Source organism: Ochotona curzoniae, unplaced genomic scaffold (assembly GCF_017591425.1).
Source record: "Ochotona curzoniae isolate NIBS_2020 unplaced genomic scaffold, NIBS_Ocur_1.0 contig_2692, whole genome shotgun sequence".
NCBI lineage: Eukaryota > Metazoa > Chordata > Mammalia > Lagomorpha > Ochotonidae > Ochotona > Ochotona curzoniae.
The window spans coordinates 16,828,919-16,843,644 of NW_024465556.1; the positions used below are offsets into that span (position 1 = coordinate 16,828,919).

General features: G+C 40.8%; 1 protein-coding gene across 4 annotated transcripts in view; it reads right to left on the minus strand.

Annotated features, from left to right (window-relative positions):
• The window catches only part of MICU1 (mitochondrial calcium uptake 1), a 137,414-nt gene that overhangs the window by 60,565 nt on the left and 62,123 nt on the right, over positions 1 to 14,726 (minus strand). For 3 of the 4 annotated variants that reach the window (XM_040975926.1, XM_040975925.1, XM_040975924.1), the window contains one exon: positions 463 to 545. In XM_040975926.1, the coding sequence (XP_040831860.1) occupies positions 463 to 545 (83 nt within the window). Of the gene's footprint in view, positions 1 to 462; positions 546 to 8,369; positions 8,495 to 14,726 lie in introns of those variants that run through there. The other variant, XM_040975927.1, reaches the window with a different exon arrangement.

Consider the following 14,726-nt stretch of genomic DNA (forward strand, 5'->3'; position numbering starts at 1 on the left):
CCTTTTTTAAAACGCAAAAGAGAGTGTAAACATTCATGGTTGCAAACTGCTCTAGTTAAGGTATCATTTTTCTTTCTCTTACAGAAATCATCTGGGAATACCATGTAATTCATCCTTGTAGTATGAAAGTCTCTGGCTCATAGAAGCTTTCTGATAAATGCTGAATGAGCACAGCCCCAAGAGCCACAAGTTGGCCTCCTAAGTAGAGGCACCGCCGTCTAACTCACGTTGTAGAATCAAGGCAGCTGTGACCTTAATCATATGCTCAAGCAATTCCTTGTACTTGGGATGAAAACAAAGAAAAATAATCCCTCTATTCAGAGACTTGAGAAATGCCCCATTACATATTTCAAAAACTGGGACAGCCTCTGTGCATGAGGCTGAGGGTAAAGTTACTCCAAGACACAGGAAGACATGCTTTAAACACAAACATGTTTAATGGAATTCTCTAGAGAAACTTGCCTGTTCAAACTCCTCCATGTCTACTTCTCCATCTCCATTCAAGTCAAACATCTTGAAGGCAATTTCAAAATTCCTCTGAGGAGCTGCAAGTAAAAAGGAGAGAGGAAGAAAGGCAGTGAGGGAAAAGAAAGACATTTAGAAGACGCTGACCAGAAAGAAATAAACACTAAGATGTAAATGTTATTGCATTTATCTAAACCATTAATAATTTAAAATCAAGATAATTTTTACTATGACCAGTAAAAACAATTAAACTTTTTTTTTAAAAGATTTATTTTTATTATTATATTTTTAGTTGGAAAGGCAGGTATACAGAGAGAAGGAGAGACAGAGACAAAGCTCTTCCTTTCACCAGTTTACTCCCCGAGTGGCCACAATAGCCAGAGCTGAGCTGATCTAAAGTCAGGAGCCAGGAGCCTCCTCCAGGTGCCCCACATGAGTGCAGGGTCCCAAGGCCTTGGGCCATCCTCTATTGCCTTCCCAGCTCACAAGCAGGGAGCTGGATGGGAAGCAGAGCAGCCGGGACAAGAACTGGCGCCCATATGAGATCCCAGCACATACAATATAGGGATTTAGCGATTAGGCTATTGCACCAGGTCTAAAACAGCAATTAATATTAATATTCTATACTCTTTTTCTGAAAATTTTCAGTTTTGAACCCCCCCCCCCGCTCAGTCACCAAAGAAATATTTATTTAATTGAAAGGCAGAGTGCTAAAAAGAGGCAGAGATCTTCTATTCATTGGTTCACTCCCTAAATGGTTACAACAGCCAGAGTTGGGCCATGTTGAAGCTAGGAGGTTGGGAACTCCATCTGGATGTCCCACATGAGTGGCAGGGACCCAAATACATGGGCCAACTTCTGTTACTTTCCCAGGCACAACAACAGGTTGCAGAAATGAAAATGAAACAGCCAGAATTTGCACTGGCCCTCTGAAATGTGATGCCACTGGTACAAACAGTAGCTTATCCCACTGTGCCATGATTCAGGCCCCTAATATATATAATAGGTTCTTAATACACACACACACACACACACACATCCTTTTTTTGGGGGGGTAGATAATATCCTTTTAGCTGTGCAATATTAATGCTGCTCCTCTGTTGATTTAATCATAGCACTATTTACACAGGCAATTTACATTGCTGCAAACTAGTTGAAATGTGACATCTTTGTCTTGCCTTTAAAATAAGGCTGCTTCCCAAGATCAGTAAAAATAATGCTTCAATACTATAAACTGCTAAATATAAAAATGAAAATAGACACAATACAGCTGAATAGTACCCTATAGCCATTTTAAGGTATATAGCAGCTGGTTGTGTATAACCTAAAATTGAAAGGTCAATGAAGTAGTCACAGGATGTGGATAAGAATTTGCATTTTCTAACATATTTGTTACTCAATACCATGATAATTAACTCATAGTGTTGTAAATTGTTGTGGATGTTTTGTTGTGGCTTTTCACTGGATGAGATTATATTCTCCCAGCTCTGATTTCAGACCAGAGATGGTCTCCCGAAGAAACTGCTGAATTTATCTGGACAATAAGATTCTGGACTCTGTCATGGTACATGCTTGCAATGAAGGAATCATGACTGGATTTGAACTGTAATACTGCAACAAGGTGGAGGAACCCACCATGGGGGGAGGGCATAGAGAGGGGTTGGGGAAATCCCAGAGACTATGAAATTGTATCATAAAATGAAACAAAATTAAAAAATAAGGCTGCTTTCTATTGCATTCTTTCTAGTGTCTCCATTGTGAGTACAGTCAGGAGTTCTGTGCCTGGTACTTTGCCAACAGGAATAATGGGAAGCTACTTTCTCGTACTAGTTTACTTGTTATCATTACAGCCCGGTGACCAGACAGCAAAGCATTCTGTAGGCGACTCCACCCCCAAATTACAATCATGCCAACTGTATATACAAGTCACAAATATAGTTAATTGTTAAAATTAAGCTGAGGTTGAAAAAGCAAAATTAAAAATATAAAGTCTGACAAGATGATGTATTTTCTTTCCCTTAAGTGAATGAAGAAAGCTCCTCATTACATCTTTAGCATTCATAGATCAATCAAAATATAACTTGTGCTCTAGAATAAAATATACTTAGCAGGCCTCCTCTCCCTTACCATGCTAAATGCTTTGGTTAAAAAAAAAATAAACACAAAAAACCCAAGTTGTCTGTTTTCTTCCATTGGTGCTTCAACCTTAAAAAACAGTAGAGGGAAAAACCCCAAAATATTATACCTTAATTTCTCTGAATTAAATTTTAGTTGTAATCTTTACTACATTAAACAAAGATTATCTACATACCAAAAACTAAAAACTGTCTATTACTAATGCAGAATTATAGAGTCTCTACACACAGCTTGCTCCGAAATTTGTCAACAGTAACATCTTCTAGCCTTTAATTAGATCTTCAGCTAGTTGGCCAGGCAGGCTGCTGAGGGCCTGGTGCTGAGCTCTCTGCCTCACACACTGTTTCCAACAGAGCTGCTCTTCTGGAGGCTACGATGCTTACTGCTGGAGAGGGAGCACCTGGCAGAGAGCTTTCACTATTGTCCCTTGTCAAAATTTTCACACCACTCTGAATCTCTTACTGAGGGAGTTAACGATGTCACACTGAACTGGATCATTTCAAGCTATTACCTGATTTTGTGTTTCCAATTCCCAGAGTTCATTTATTGTTTAAATAGGAGGAAACTTGGGTTCACGGCAGTAACTGACTAGCTCAAACATTACAGAGCAAAAACATGGCACAGCTGGGAAGTGAACTTAGTTAATGCTGACACTGTGGCCCACAAACGTTCCATGGTGCTCCACCACATCCAGTGTGAACACTGCAGCACGCAGAGCAAGAAACACATGCTCTCCAAGCTGGTATGTCTTGACCTAGAAACAAAACTCAACTTACTGCTTTTGCAAATCTCTAACAACTCGAGTTCCAAGTTGCTTGTCTCAGGGAGAAATCCAGCATTAAGGAAACAGAGCATAAATTATGATCAGTAGCTGCGGTTTGGCTGTACTAACTGGGGACTCAAAGAAAACATGAGACTCTCAGGATACATAGTTTGAAATCCTAAATATGTCTCCTTAGACAGGAATGTGTTCTCCTATTATTCACTGTCTTCCACTTGGTCCACTCCACTCCTAAATGGGACAGTGACACAATTCAGCAATAGAAAAGAGCTGCTACTGTCTGAAGGATGAGTTGGAAAAGAAGAGTCAGCTTCGGCAACCAGGGAAACTCTTGTAAATGTTGACAAAGTGAACTGAGGTGATGGCAGTGCTCACACAGAGAAGAGGAGGGAACAAATCTGAAGCACTTTAAAAAGACAAAAATTATGTAACTTAATGATTAGTTAGCTGCGATGTGTTGAGAATGAAAAGGAATGGCAGCATGGCTGCCTTACACTATTGGGTAGCATGCATATTATCATCTAAGTGGTAAAATAGATATAAAAGGGTTGAGGAATAAAATGAGTCCAGATGGGAATCTGCTGCAAGGAAGGGATATGTAACACATTCAGATGGATACTGAGGACAGAACTGGGAAGGGTGGCTCTAAAGCTCAGAGAGGGCCACAGGCTGGGAGCTACGGACACACAGGTAATGAATGGCCAACAGCTTGAAATGAACTTACCCCAGCAGAACTGAGGAGTGGGGAGGAGGGGGGCAGGCAGAAGGCAGGGGAAAGCCGACATTTATGGGGCACAGAAAGGGACAGGAGGCAGTGACAGGGAGGAGGTGGCACTGCGACACAGGGAGGAACACAGACTGAATGAGCACAGATGCGATGGAGTTCAGTGGCAGCCAAGTCAAACCGTTTCTACCATGAATGAAAGCAGCACTTCCTACTTCACAGCAGTTTCCCAGAATGTTTATTGTTTCAGCTTTATCATTATCTTTTATCCTGAGTGTCCTGAAGTTTCCACAAAAGTGTGATCCCAGATCATTTAAGTGACTGAATGACTTAGTCTGGCAAATCACACTTAGCATTTCTTCCACCAGCCAAGGTTAAGTCCATTTTACCATTTTACACCCCATATACTGCTCAAGGTTTTTCTTTTTAGTACAGTGTAGTTACTTTTGAACAGAGTATGTGGTTCCTGTGGATTTTCTCATAGTGCTTGGAAAGCTGTCAGTGTGGACACATGAGGCTCTGCCCCGGCTGGTGGTCTGGCCCTTTGCAGGCGAGCTGGGCAGCAGCCCTACAGTCTCACGTGGGCCTCACCAGCCTGGCAGGCAACCATTCTAGATGGAGGTCTCTCAGTCCAGCCAGTCCTATGTGCTGATCACATCAAAGCATGGGAGATAGGCCCCAAACCCAGCTGCTTTTGGGTGACACACACTGCACAGATCATGCTGTCAGAAATTCTCTTGTAAACTTCCCCACCTCCTCTTCAATGCAGACTTCAAGGTTATTTTTAAATTGAGCTATTCTGGAAAGCTTCAAGGTGTCCAGGGTCCTGGGGTTTAGGTTAGCTCAAATCTGTCTACTCTGAGAGAGGAATTCTTTGGAAGCTCAGACTACTGAGTAAATAATGAGGTTTCTACCTTCTCTGGTATTATTTTGAAACTTTAAGCCACAGGGCCTACATTAGCAGGAAGCTGGAATTGGGAACTGAAGCCAGAAATTGAACCCAAGTACTCCAATGTGGAATGTGGGCATCCCAGCCAGCATCTTTTTTTTTTTTTCTTCCTTAAAGATTTACTTATTTTTATTGGAAAGGCAGATATACAGAGAGGAGAAGAGACAGAGAGCAAGATCTTCCATCCAATGGTTCACTCCCCAAGAGGCTGCAAACGGCTGGAGCTGAGCCAATCAGGAGCCAGGAGCCAGGAGCCAGGAGCTCTTCCAGGTCTCCCACAGAGGTACAGGGCCCCAAGGCTTTGGGCCATCCTCAACTGTCCTCCCAGGCCACAAGCAGGGAGCTGGAAGGGAAGTGGGGCCACAGGGATTAGAACCGGCGGCCATATGGGATCCTGGCACGTGCAAGGCGAGGACTTAAATCACTATACTATCGTACTGGGCCCCCCAGCCAGCATCTTAACTGCTAGGTCAAATGCAACCCATTCCCCAAGCCTATAGTTTCTACTGGAAAAAAAAAAAAAAAGAAATTTTTTTGAGGCAAAATCTAGATAAATCTGGGATTATCAGAAACCTATGGACAAATCAGGAGTTGAGATAGGCTTACACTCAAGAGTATATAAGATGGGGCCTGGTGTGGTAGCCTAGCTGCTAAAGTTAAGATGTGGTTTTAAACTATGTATCAATCATTGTATTATATGCCTCTCTTCATTAGCCTATAGCTACCCTCTGTATGTGTATGTGTGCTTGTCTCTATCTCCATATATCTATATGTGAATACTTGCTAAGATGCTGGTAAAAGAATCAAAAGGAAAGACAAATCAGTTCTAGTCCCCAATTTTTCTTTGGATTCTTAATTTTGATGTTAAATTGGGCACAGTGCTAAGAAAAATATTTGGAAAGAAGGGTGAAGAGCGACAAAGATGTAACATTTGTCAGCTTAGTAAAAAGTTGGCTTTCTACAGTTAAATTAGCCTAAAGGAAGCCTAATTCTAGTCTACACTCATGGAGAGACTGAAGCGAGAACACAAACCTCGCACAGATGGCACTGGCTCTGTGAGCAGAGGTGAGCAGCAGGCACCCTGCGCCAGAGGCTGGAAGATGGTGATCTGTGCTGCAGAGTGGAAACAGTTGAAAAATTGTCACCCATCTTTCCCCCAGGAGGCAAATCTCACCCTAACAAACATACGCATTGAATGGAACAGACTGGAAAGCAGAATGTACTTAGGGGTGTGTGAGGCAAGGTGTTAACAACACGAGATGAACTCGGCCTTCCTCTTTCTGATAAGCCCATTTTATGAATCAGAGCTCCCACTGTGGTGGGGAGGATTGTGGCAGAGTGGGTTAAACCAGCTCTTGGGACACCTGTATCCATACCGGGGTGCCAGTTTGGGTTCTGGCTACTTCACTTCCAACCCAGCTTCCTAATACATCCTAGGAGGCAGTAGACAAGACTTCAAGTATGTGGGCTCCTGTCACCCATATGAGAGACCTGGGTGCAGTTCTGGACTCCTGGCTTTGGCCAGGTCCAGCCTGGATGGTGCTGGAATTTGGGGGAGGGGGTGAACTAATGGATGATCGATCACTCTCCTCTCTGTGTTGGTCTCCTGCCGTTCAAATAAAAAATCGTAAAATAAAAAAGGAAAAAAGGGAAAGCTCTGATTGCAACACAGCGTCCTAAATGCTTCCTGCTTGCCATTCTTGTTCTTACAACGGGAATTACAGAGGGTCCTTTCCATAATGTATGCAGCTGTGTCTGTCCCAACAAGGCAATTTTTTTCTACTCAGCTGACAGAATCTGACAATTGGGAAGTCTAAATGCTCTTCTGCCTTTGAAAGTTCCCTAAGAGACTTTATTATACACACACACACACACACACACACACACACACACACACACACACACAGAGTTGGCAGGGACCTAACTACCTAAACCATGACGTCTGCTTTTAGGGTCTGCATTAGCACGGAGCCAGATTCTAGACCAGAGCTGGAACTCAAATCTGGCACTCTAACATGACATGCAGGCATCCTAATCAGACGTTCACTGCTAGGCCAAATGCCAGCAGACCACTGCTTTTAACATTGGGCATTCAACTACACTCTGCAAAAACCACCTCTGTGGCAGATGAGTGAGCAAAGAAAGACTGAAATTAACATATAATTGTCTAGCGGCTTCAAGAATCAACATATCTAACCTGGCCTGAGATGACGTATTAGACATCCAATGTATTTTGTCCATTAAGATATTACAGATACATGAACACATTTAACTAACTCTAAGTCTTTGTTTTCTTCTTCTCTGAAAGAATCTAACACCTTTTGATTTCTGCTGACCAGCAAAAAAGGAACTTGTGGATTTTACAGAACCATTAAACAGAAATAACTAAAAGACAGGCTTTACAAACAGTAAAGATTATTTCAATGAGGTATGAAAAGACAGAAAGAAAACAGAAGTAAAGACTTTGGTTTTTTTCCTAGGAGACAGACTGGAAACCTCTGGGGGAGTTTTTGAGCAAAGGGATGCTATGATCTATTTAAATTTATCAGCAGTATACTGCATACTATGTTCCAAGTAGACTTAAAGGAATAGGGGTGAAAGAAGGGTGACTCATTAAAAAGGTGATGAAGTAAAAATCCAAGTGAAATATGAAAATCTCTTAGACAAAAATAGTAGCAGTGAGTGTAACTGAAAAATGATGGGGTTCTGGATTATTTCAAGGTATAACTGACAGGATTTCCTGAGATGAGAAATATAAATATTCAGACTATTTTAAAAATGTTGATGTAGATGTATGTGTGCATGCACATGCATTTTCTTCTCATAATATTATCATATTACAAATAGCTACATTTTGACTCATCAATATTTTATGAACATTTTCTATGCCTGCAAATATCCGGATAATGTATTAAGGATGTCATGGAACTTCACTGCATAAATTTGCTGTAATTGGTTCAGATATTTATTTGATATCTGAATTCTTTCCAATTTAGTTTTTTCCAATTTGGAATCATATTATACATGTGATGCGTTAGCCAAAACTTGCAGAAAAGGAATTTCTGAGTCAAAATAGTAAGCACTTAATGAAATAGTTTGATAAAGATTCGAAAAATGTCATGACAATAATTTATGTTCTCATCACTGTTACAGGCAAATAAAGTGTCAATCTAAATACTTCACTCTGGCACAAAGTGGTTTTGGAAACATTTATTGACTTAGTAGTCAAAAGAGAGGAGGAACAACAAACTGTCTCTTCAAAGGGGTTAAGAGCTGGGTGTTTGCCACAGCTAGAAGGAAGAGCTAAGACTTACACCTATTTTGCGCCCATTTCAGAATCCTTGGGTTCAAATCTGAGCTCTGCATTTAATTCAGTTTTCTGCTGCTTCCGCGCTAGGTTCTCAGCTCTGGCCAGTCCTGGTTGCTGTGGGCAGTTAGGGAATGAACCAGAGGTTCAAAGACACATTCCACATCTCTGTCTCTGTTTTTTTATATAATAAATACATTTTAAAAGGTTTATTTATTTTTATTGGAATGACAGATTTACAAAGAGAAAGAGGAACAGGGAGGTCCACTGGTTTATTTCCCAAATGGTCGTAATGGCCAGAGTTGAGCTGATTAAAGCCAGGAGACAGGAGCCTCTTCCAGGTCTCCCACGTGGGTGCAGGGTGAGGCTTCCTATACTGCCTTCCCAGGCCACAAGCAGGGAGCTGGATTGGAGGCGGGGCGGCCGTGACATAAACCGGTGCTCATATGGGATGTAGGTGCTTGAAAGTAGAGAATCACCCTGTTGAACCACAGTGCTGGCCCCAATAAATACATTTATAAAAAACAGACATAATTAACTCTAAAATTTTATCTCAGTTTCTTGGTGTCCGTTAGCCCTTTGGAACATGTTAAATTTAAGGACTCTATCTCATTTAGTTTTGGAGAGTGAGCTGAATTCTAGACTGGTAAGCTACTCAAGGTACATGATCCAGTCATGCTTCTACACTTTGTGTAGCTCCTACACAGATTCTGTGAGTTACTACTGGTCTACAGTCAATGACAGGGCAGCCAGGAATCCATTAGAACAGGCGGAGAGTAGGTATGCTCCTGTCCCAAGCAGCATTCATTAGGGGAGAATGTGGTTAGAAGATCCACGTACTTTTCTACTCCAGCAAATTCTGAGTATGAAGGAAAATGCTTAAAAATTTAATGTACTCCAGGCCTGGCGCGGTGGCGCAGTTGTTAAGGTCCTCGCCTTGCACGCCTGGGATCCCATATGGGTGCCTGTTCTGTCCTGGCAGCCCCGCTTCCCTTCCAGCTCCCTGCCTGTGGCCCGGGAAAGCAGTCGAGGACGGCCCAAGGCGTTGGGACCCTGCACCCGCGTGGGAGACCTGGAAGAGGCTCCTGGCTTTGGATCGGCATAGCATCGGCCGTTGCGCTCACTTGGGGAGTGAATCATTGGATGGAAGATCTTCCTCTCTGTCTCTCCTCTCTGTATATCCGCCTTTCCAATAAAAAAAAATAATAATAATAAAATTTAATGTAATCCATTGACTCAGTCTTTTTTTATATGAGTATTTGATAACCCTAAGATGATAACACTACACAAATAAAATATTATTATCAATACACACAGACTCTGCAATGGCTAAAAAAGAGTCTTTATTCATTTTTGCATCTTAGTGTGATTTGGCTGCATGTTGGCAATTGGCAAGGCTTTCTAAACAGCACTACAGGTTAAGAATCTGTTTAAAAATAATCTCTTTGGCAAGGTACATATGCTTATTCTAACTGTTTTTCTTCCATTTATATTTTTTTTCTGGAAAATAGTTTAGTCTTGATTCTCTACAAGAAAAAAAAAGATTTATAATTTTACTGCTGAAGAAAGAAATAATCGATGTTATTCGTTCTCAGCAAACACCGCATCTTTGAGCTTTCACTCAGTTGTTGTTGCTAGATAACTTTCAGGGCATTGCCAGGAACAGTTCCTTATTTAAGCTAGTTTTCCTTACACTGTGACCTGACATCTATGCTACAGGAAGAGTATTCAATGCCAGCGATGTTGAAAAGCTTGGATTTCCCCAGAGTTCCCGGGAGAGCCGCTCCAAGAGGCAAGCCAGTGCTTTGCCCTTGCAGTAAGGACATTTTCTACTTTAGGATGATATTTTCTTCTACTTCATTACTATTTTATGCTCGAATTACACATGCATGTGTACAGACATCTCCAACCCCATACATACGCTGAGAGATTTTTAAAAGTACACATGTGAGGGGCTTTTTTCCTTTTATGTTGTTTTACTTGACTCAGTGTGATTAATCATAGCCAAAAAAACACTTTATGCAAAGCAGCCATTTATTTTAAGATTCTTAAAACTAGCTGCTTTAATAAAGAAATTAATTTTGCTACCTAATTTTTGTGTTAGTTTGAAGAATCCCATTTAGATGTAATTAGGTTTGACATTCACTCAAAAAGTATCTGTTTTTTAGTTTAGTGTCCAAATACAAACATTTTTAGCAATTTTGATTTTTCTATATTACACACTGCTGCACGTACATTAACTACTACTTTAAAATAGCTTCAAATACTAGGCAAAAACCTGATGGATGAAGCGCACTTTTACAATGTATATTAAATAATCTTTCAAAAAGAATTTCTAGGTACCTGTGCAGCCAACAAAAACATACAAAATACTTACTATGAGTCACTGTTATGCTGAATACCTCCTCCAGAACAGCAAGCAATTAAGCAAATGGTTCAGAGATCATGTTTATTTCTTGCCTTGACTTTTCTCATACACCAAAGGCAAAGCCCTTTAAATGCCATCAGTCACTGAAGGCTAAATTCCTAGAGAATTATTCCAGCCACCAACTAACTGAACAAAAGCAGGACAAGACAGAGCCTGATGAGGATTGGGAGGGGTTAGAAGAGGCCTAAGCTTGGGGAAACGGGACATTTGCAGCAATCTGCTCATTTGATGCTGTAATCAAGGGTATGAAGAAACATGGTGACTGAGTCTTCTTTCTACCTACAATTACTTTTGACAACTTGTTTGCACTCAAAGTCTTGAGTGGTTGTTGATACGAAGATGCCAATCATTTCCCTCTCTGTAACAGCGAAGTCTAAGAAAACAGCATGGGATTCTCAAATACATTTGGCTCAAAACGAATTTCATACCATCTATACATACTTGACATACCTGATATACTTAAAAGCATTTTTGTATTGTTTTTGACCAAAACCACCTTATCAAACAAACAGTAAACTAATCACAAACTAGATTATTCAAGAGAACAAAATTGTTGATAACACCTGGAGATGCTTTTGGCCTCACAGCATGCAAATGATCATTTCTGAAAGCTTAAGTAGTTTTTATAGGCTAATCTCACACACTGAAAAAGATGAACGTTTTAGCCTCCTTGTCTTGTTGTTAGTACCAACTTAGCAATGGCACATAATTCCCAGATTCAAAAAATTAACAATAGTTACAACAAATTTTCTCTGTAACTTCACTAACCCTGACATCTCAGTTAAAAAAATTGTGACTGTCTCAGAGCTTCTGTGAGAGCCTTGCCCATGTTCTTCAAAGGTCACAAACCCAGAGAGTTTCCATGCATCTCTAACTACATTTCATTAGATGGCATCAGTTTCATGCTTTCCAAATCATATATACTTGGTAACATGTTTGGTTGTAGTATGGGAAGTGAAATAAAATAACATATATTTTCATTTTGATACTGCTGTAGTTTCTCCACAGGTTTACTTTTGAGAAAGATGCATCATAGAGAGGGTGTGGATTAATTTTCAGTAAACCAAACCTTGCCACAGTAAAAACACAATTCAACTTCTCCAATGGTTTTCAGACACCTGAAGAGATGATTAAAATCAGAAATATATAAATTATGCCTGTTTTTTTTTTCCTTCACTGCCCCAGGCTTTAGAAGCATAAGACAATGTGCCACAGCATTTTTGCTTTTATTTTTTGGATGCCTTTAAAATTTTTTGTTCATGGGCCCAGTACAATGGTTTTTAGTGCCTAAATTCTTGCTTTGCATGTGCTGGGATCCCACATGGGTGCCCGGTTGTGTCCTGGCTGCTCTACTTCCTATCCAGCTCCCTACTTGTGGTCTGGGAAAGCAGCCAAGAAAGCCTGCACCCACATGGGAGACCTGGGGTAGGATCCTGGCTCCTGACTTCGGATCAGCTCAGTTCCAGAGTTGAGGAGTGAACCAGCAGATGGAAGATCTTTCAGTTTCTCCTTCTTCCTGTAAATCTGCCTTTCCAATAACAATAACCTATATTTTTTAAAAATGATCAAAATTTTTTATTCATGTATTTGACAGGCAGAGAGAATGGGAGAACTCTCATCTTCTGGTTTACTCCTCAAATACATGCAACAGCCTCTGACTGGAGCTGGGAACCTGAGCCCAGTCCTGGCATAGCAGGAGTTCAATCACTCGAGTCCATCCCTGAGGCCTCCAAGTGTCTAACTTCGCAGAAAACTAAAGGCAGCAACCAGAGTCAGGTAACAAACCTAGGTATTCTGATACGGGATGTGGTTATTTTAACAGGCTAAATGACTATCTCTCTGGGTGGCTTTTTAAGGATTAATAATAAGTAATAAGGAATATGGTAAATAATAAATGTTTTTGTTTCCTGTTTGTTCCCCCATTAAGCTATCTACTAGAACTGTTTTCTATATTACTAGCCCATAGTGTTAATAACATTAAGACATGTAGAAAAATGAGGAACACAAAATAAATATTTCATAATTGTTCAAAATGATGATTATGTGAGCACCATGTAATTCGCTCAACTTTGAATGAAAACAGCTTTTCAAAAATATGACAACTCTGCAGCATCGGAGTGATGGCCTTTCAGTGTTGCAGCTGACGTTGGTCGCCAGCCCCGATGCTGTAACAGAGTAAGAGAGGAAAGAATACACTAATGCACTCTTCCTCATCCCAAGCCACTCTCCGCTAAATCATCAGAGAATTGTCTGGGAATTGTCTGGCAATCATTTAAATGTAGTTAGACTGTAATAATCCCTTGCTGCCCAAGGAAGGACATCCACTGAGTGCCTCATTTCCTATCGTTCTAGCGGAAATCTGAACATGGAAAAGAATTTATCTAAGTGTAACATCCCTGACATATTTCTTCTCCTGGCTTGGCAGATAAAGCAGAGAATGCAGTATGCAACATTCAGAACGCATCAACTGCTCATACCTGCAGGAGACTTTATGATTGGCTTTCTGAAACTCAGCCTTGGGGAAAGAAGAGGCACTACCTACCTTAAGTTGCGGCACACCGGCATGCTGCTGCTGCTAAAGCGAGCAGAGCAGGAAAGCCGAGTACAAGAACGCAGATGCTACGGTTAGCCTGCGTTCAAACCTTGAGTCACCTACTTATTTACAGTATAACTACAAAAATTCTTTAAGCCTTTCTACAACTCAGCTTAATCTATTTCAAAACAAAGATAACAATTACAGATGCATGTTAATGGAATCCTTAAAGCAGAGGAAGAGAGGGAAGGAAAATCACTAGTCCCCCCGTCCCCCAAAAAACTGCCAAGACTCAAGGAGGGTTCTAAACAAAGGCTGATTTCTCTCCATCCCCATTTCCCAGGAGACATTGTTTTTGGTCATAACTACTGGGGAGTGGGCAGGCTGTGCTACTGACACCCCATCGGCAGAGGTCAGGAAACACCTCTAAACTGCTAAACACCCTCAAATGCACAGAACAGCCTTCAGCGAATTATGTTCAAAACAATCAAAGTGCTAAGACTGAGAAACCCTAATAGCATACAGTAATCAGCTGCTCAAAACTTATAATAATGACAGTCTTAAATTCTTATTACTTTTTTTTATAAATCACCATATTCAAACTAGTAGCTAACACAACATGAACTAAAGGTACCTGGACAAAAATTACTTGGAGAAGTTTCTAAAACTTCGTGGGTAGGCCCGATGCGGTAATGGGTAAAGTCCTCATTTTGCAAGTGCCAGGATTCCATATGGGCGCTGGCCCCACATCCTATCCAGCTCCCTGCTTGTGGCCTGTGAAAGCAGTGAAGGACAGCCCAAAGCCTTGGGACCCTGCATACAAGTGGGAGACCTGGAAGAGGCCTGGAAGAGCCTCCTGGCTTCGGATTAGCTCAGCTCCAGGTGTGTGGTCACTTGGGGAGTGAACCAATGGATGGAAAATTTTCCTCTTTGTATCTCCTCCTCTCTGTATATCTGACTATACAATGAAAATAAATAAATCTTAAAAAAAAAATTTAACGGGCAATGTGACTTTAAAAACATGCTCTCAAATGCTAAAGGACCCATACACATGACACATACACCGAAAGTTCTGGGTCCTTCTGACGGGAAAGAAAGATATGAAGTAAAGAAAAAAAAAAAAAGATATGAAGGACTAAGTTGGGGAGACAAGTTAAAATCTTATTCAGATCAATGAACATTTAAAAAGGTTATATCTGTGTTATGTACCAATGCAGATCCCAAATTGATCTCTTCTTTAAATGCTTTTTTCCTTTTTCCATGTTGTGCTTTCTATGCCATGAGCCAGCTCCCTACATCAATTTTTAAAAAACTATTTGATAGTAGAGAGAGAGACAAGGAGTGACACAGAGAAAAAGAGATCTATTTTCTGGTTCACTCCCCAGGCACCTGCAATAGAAACT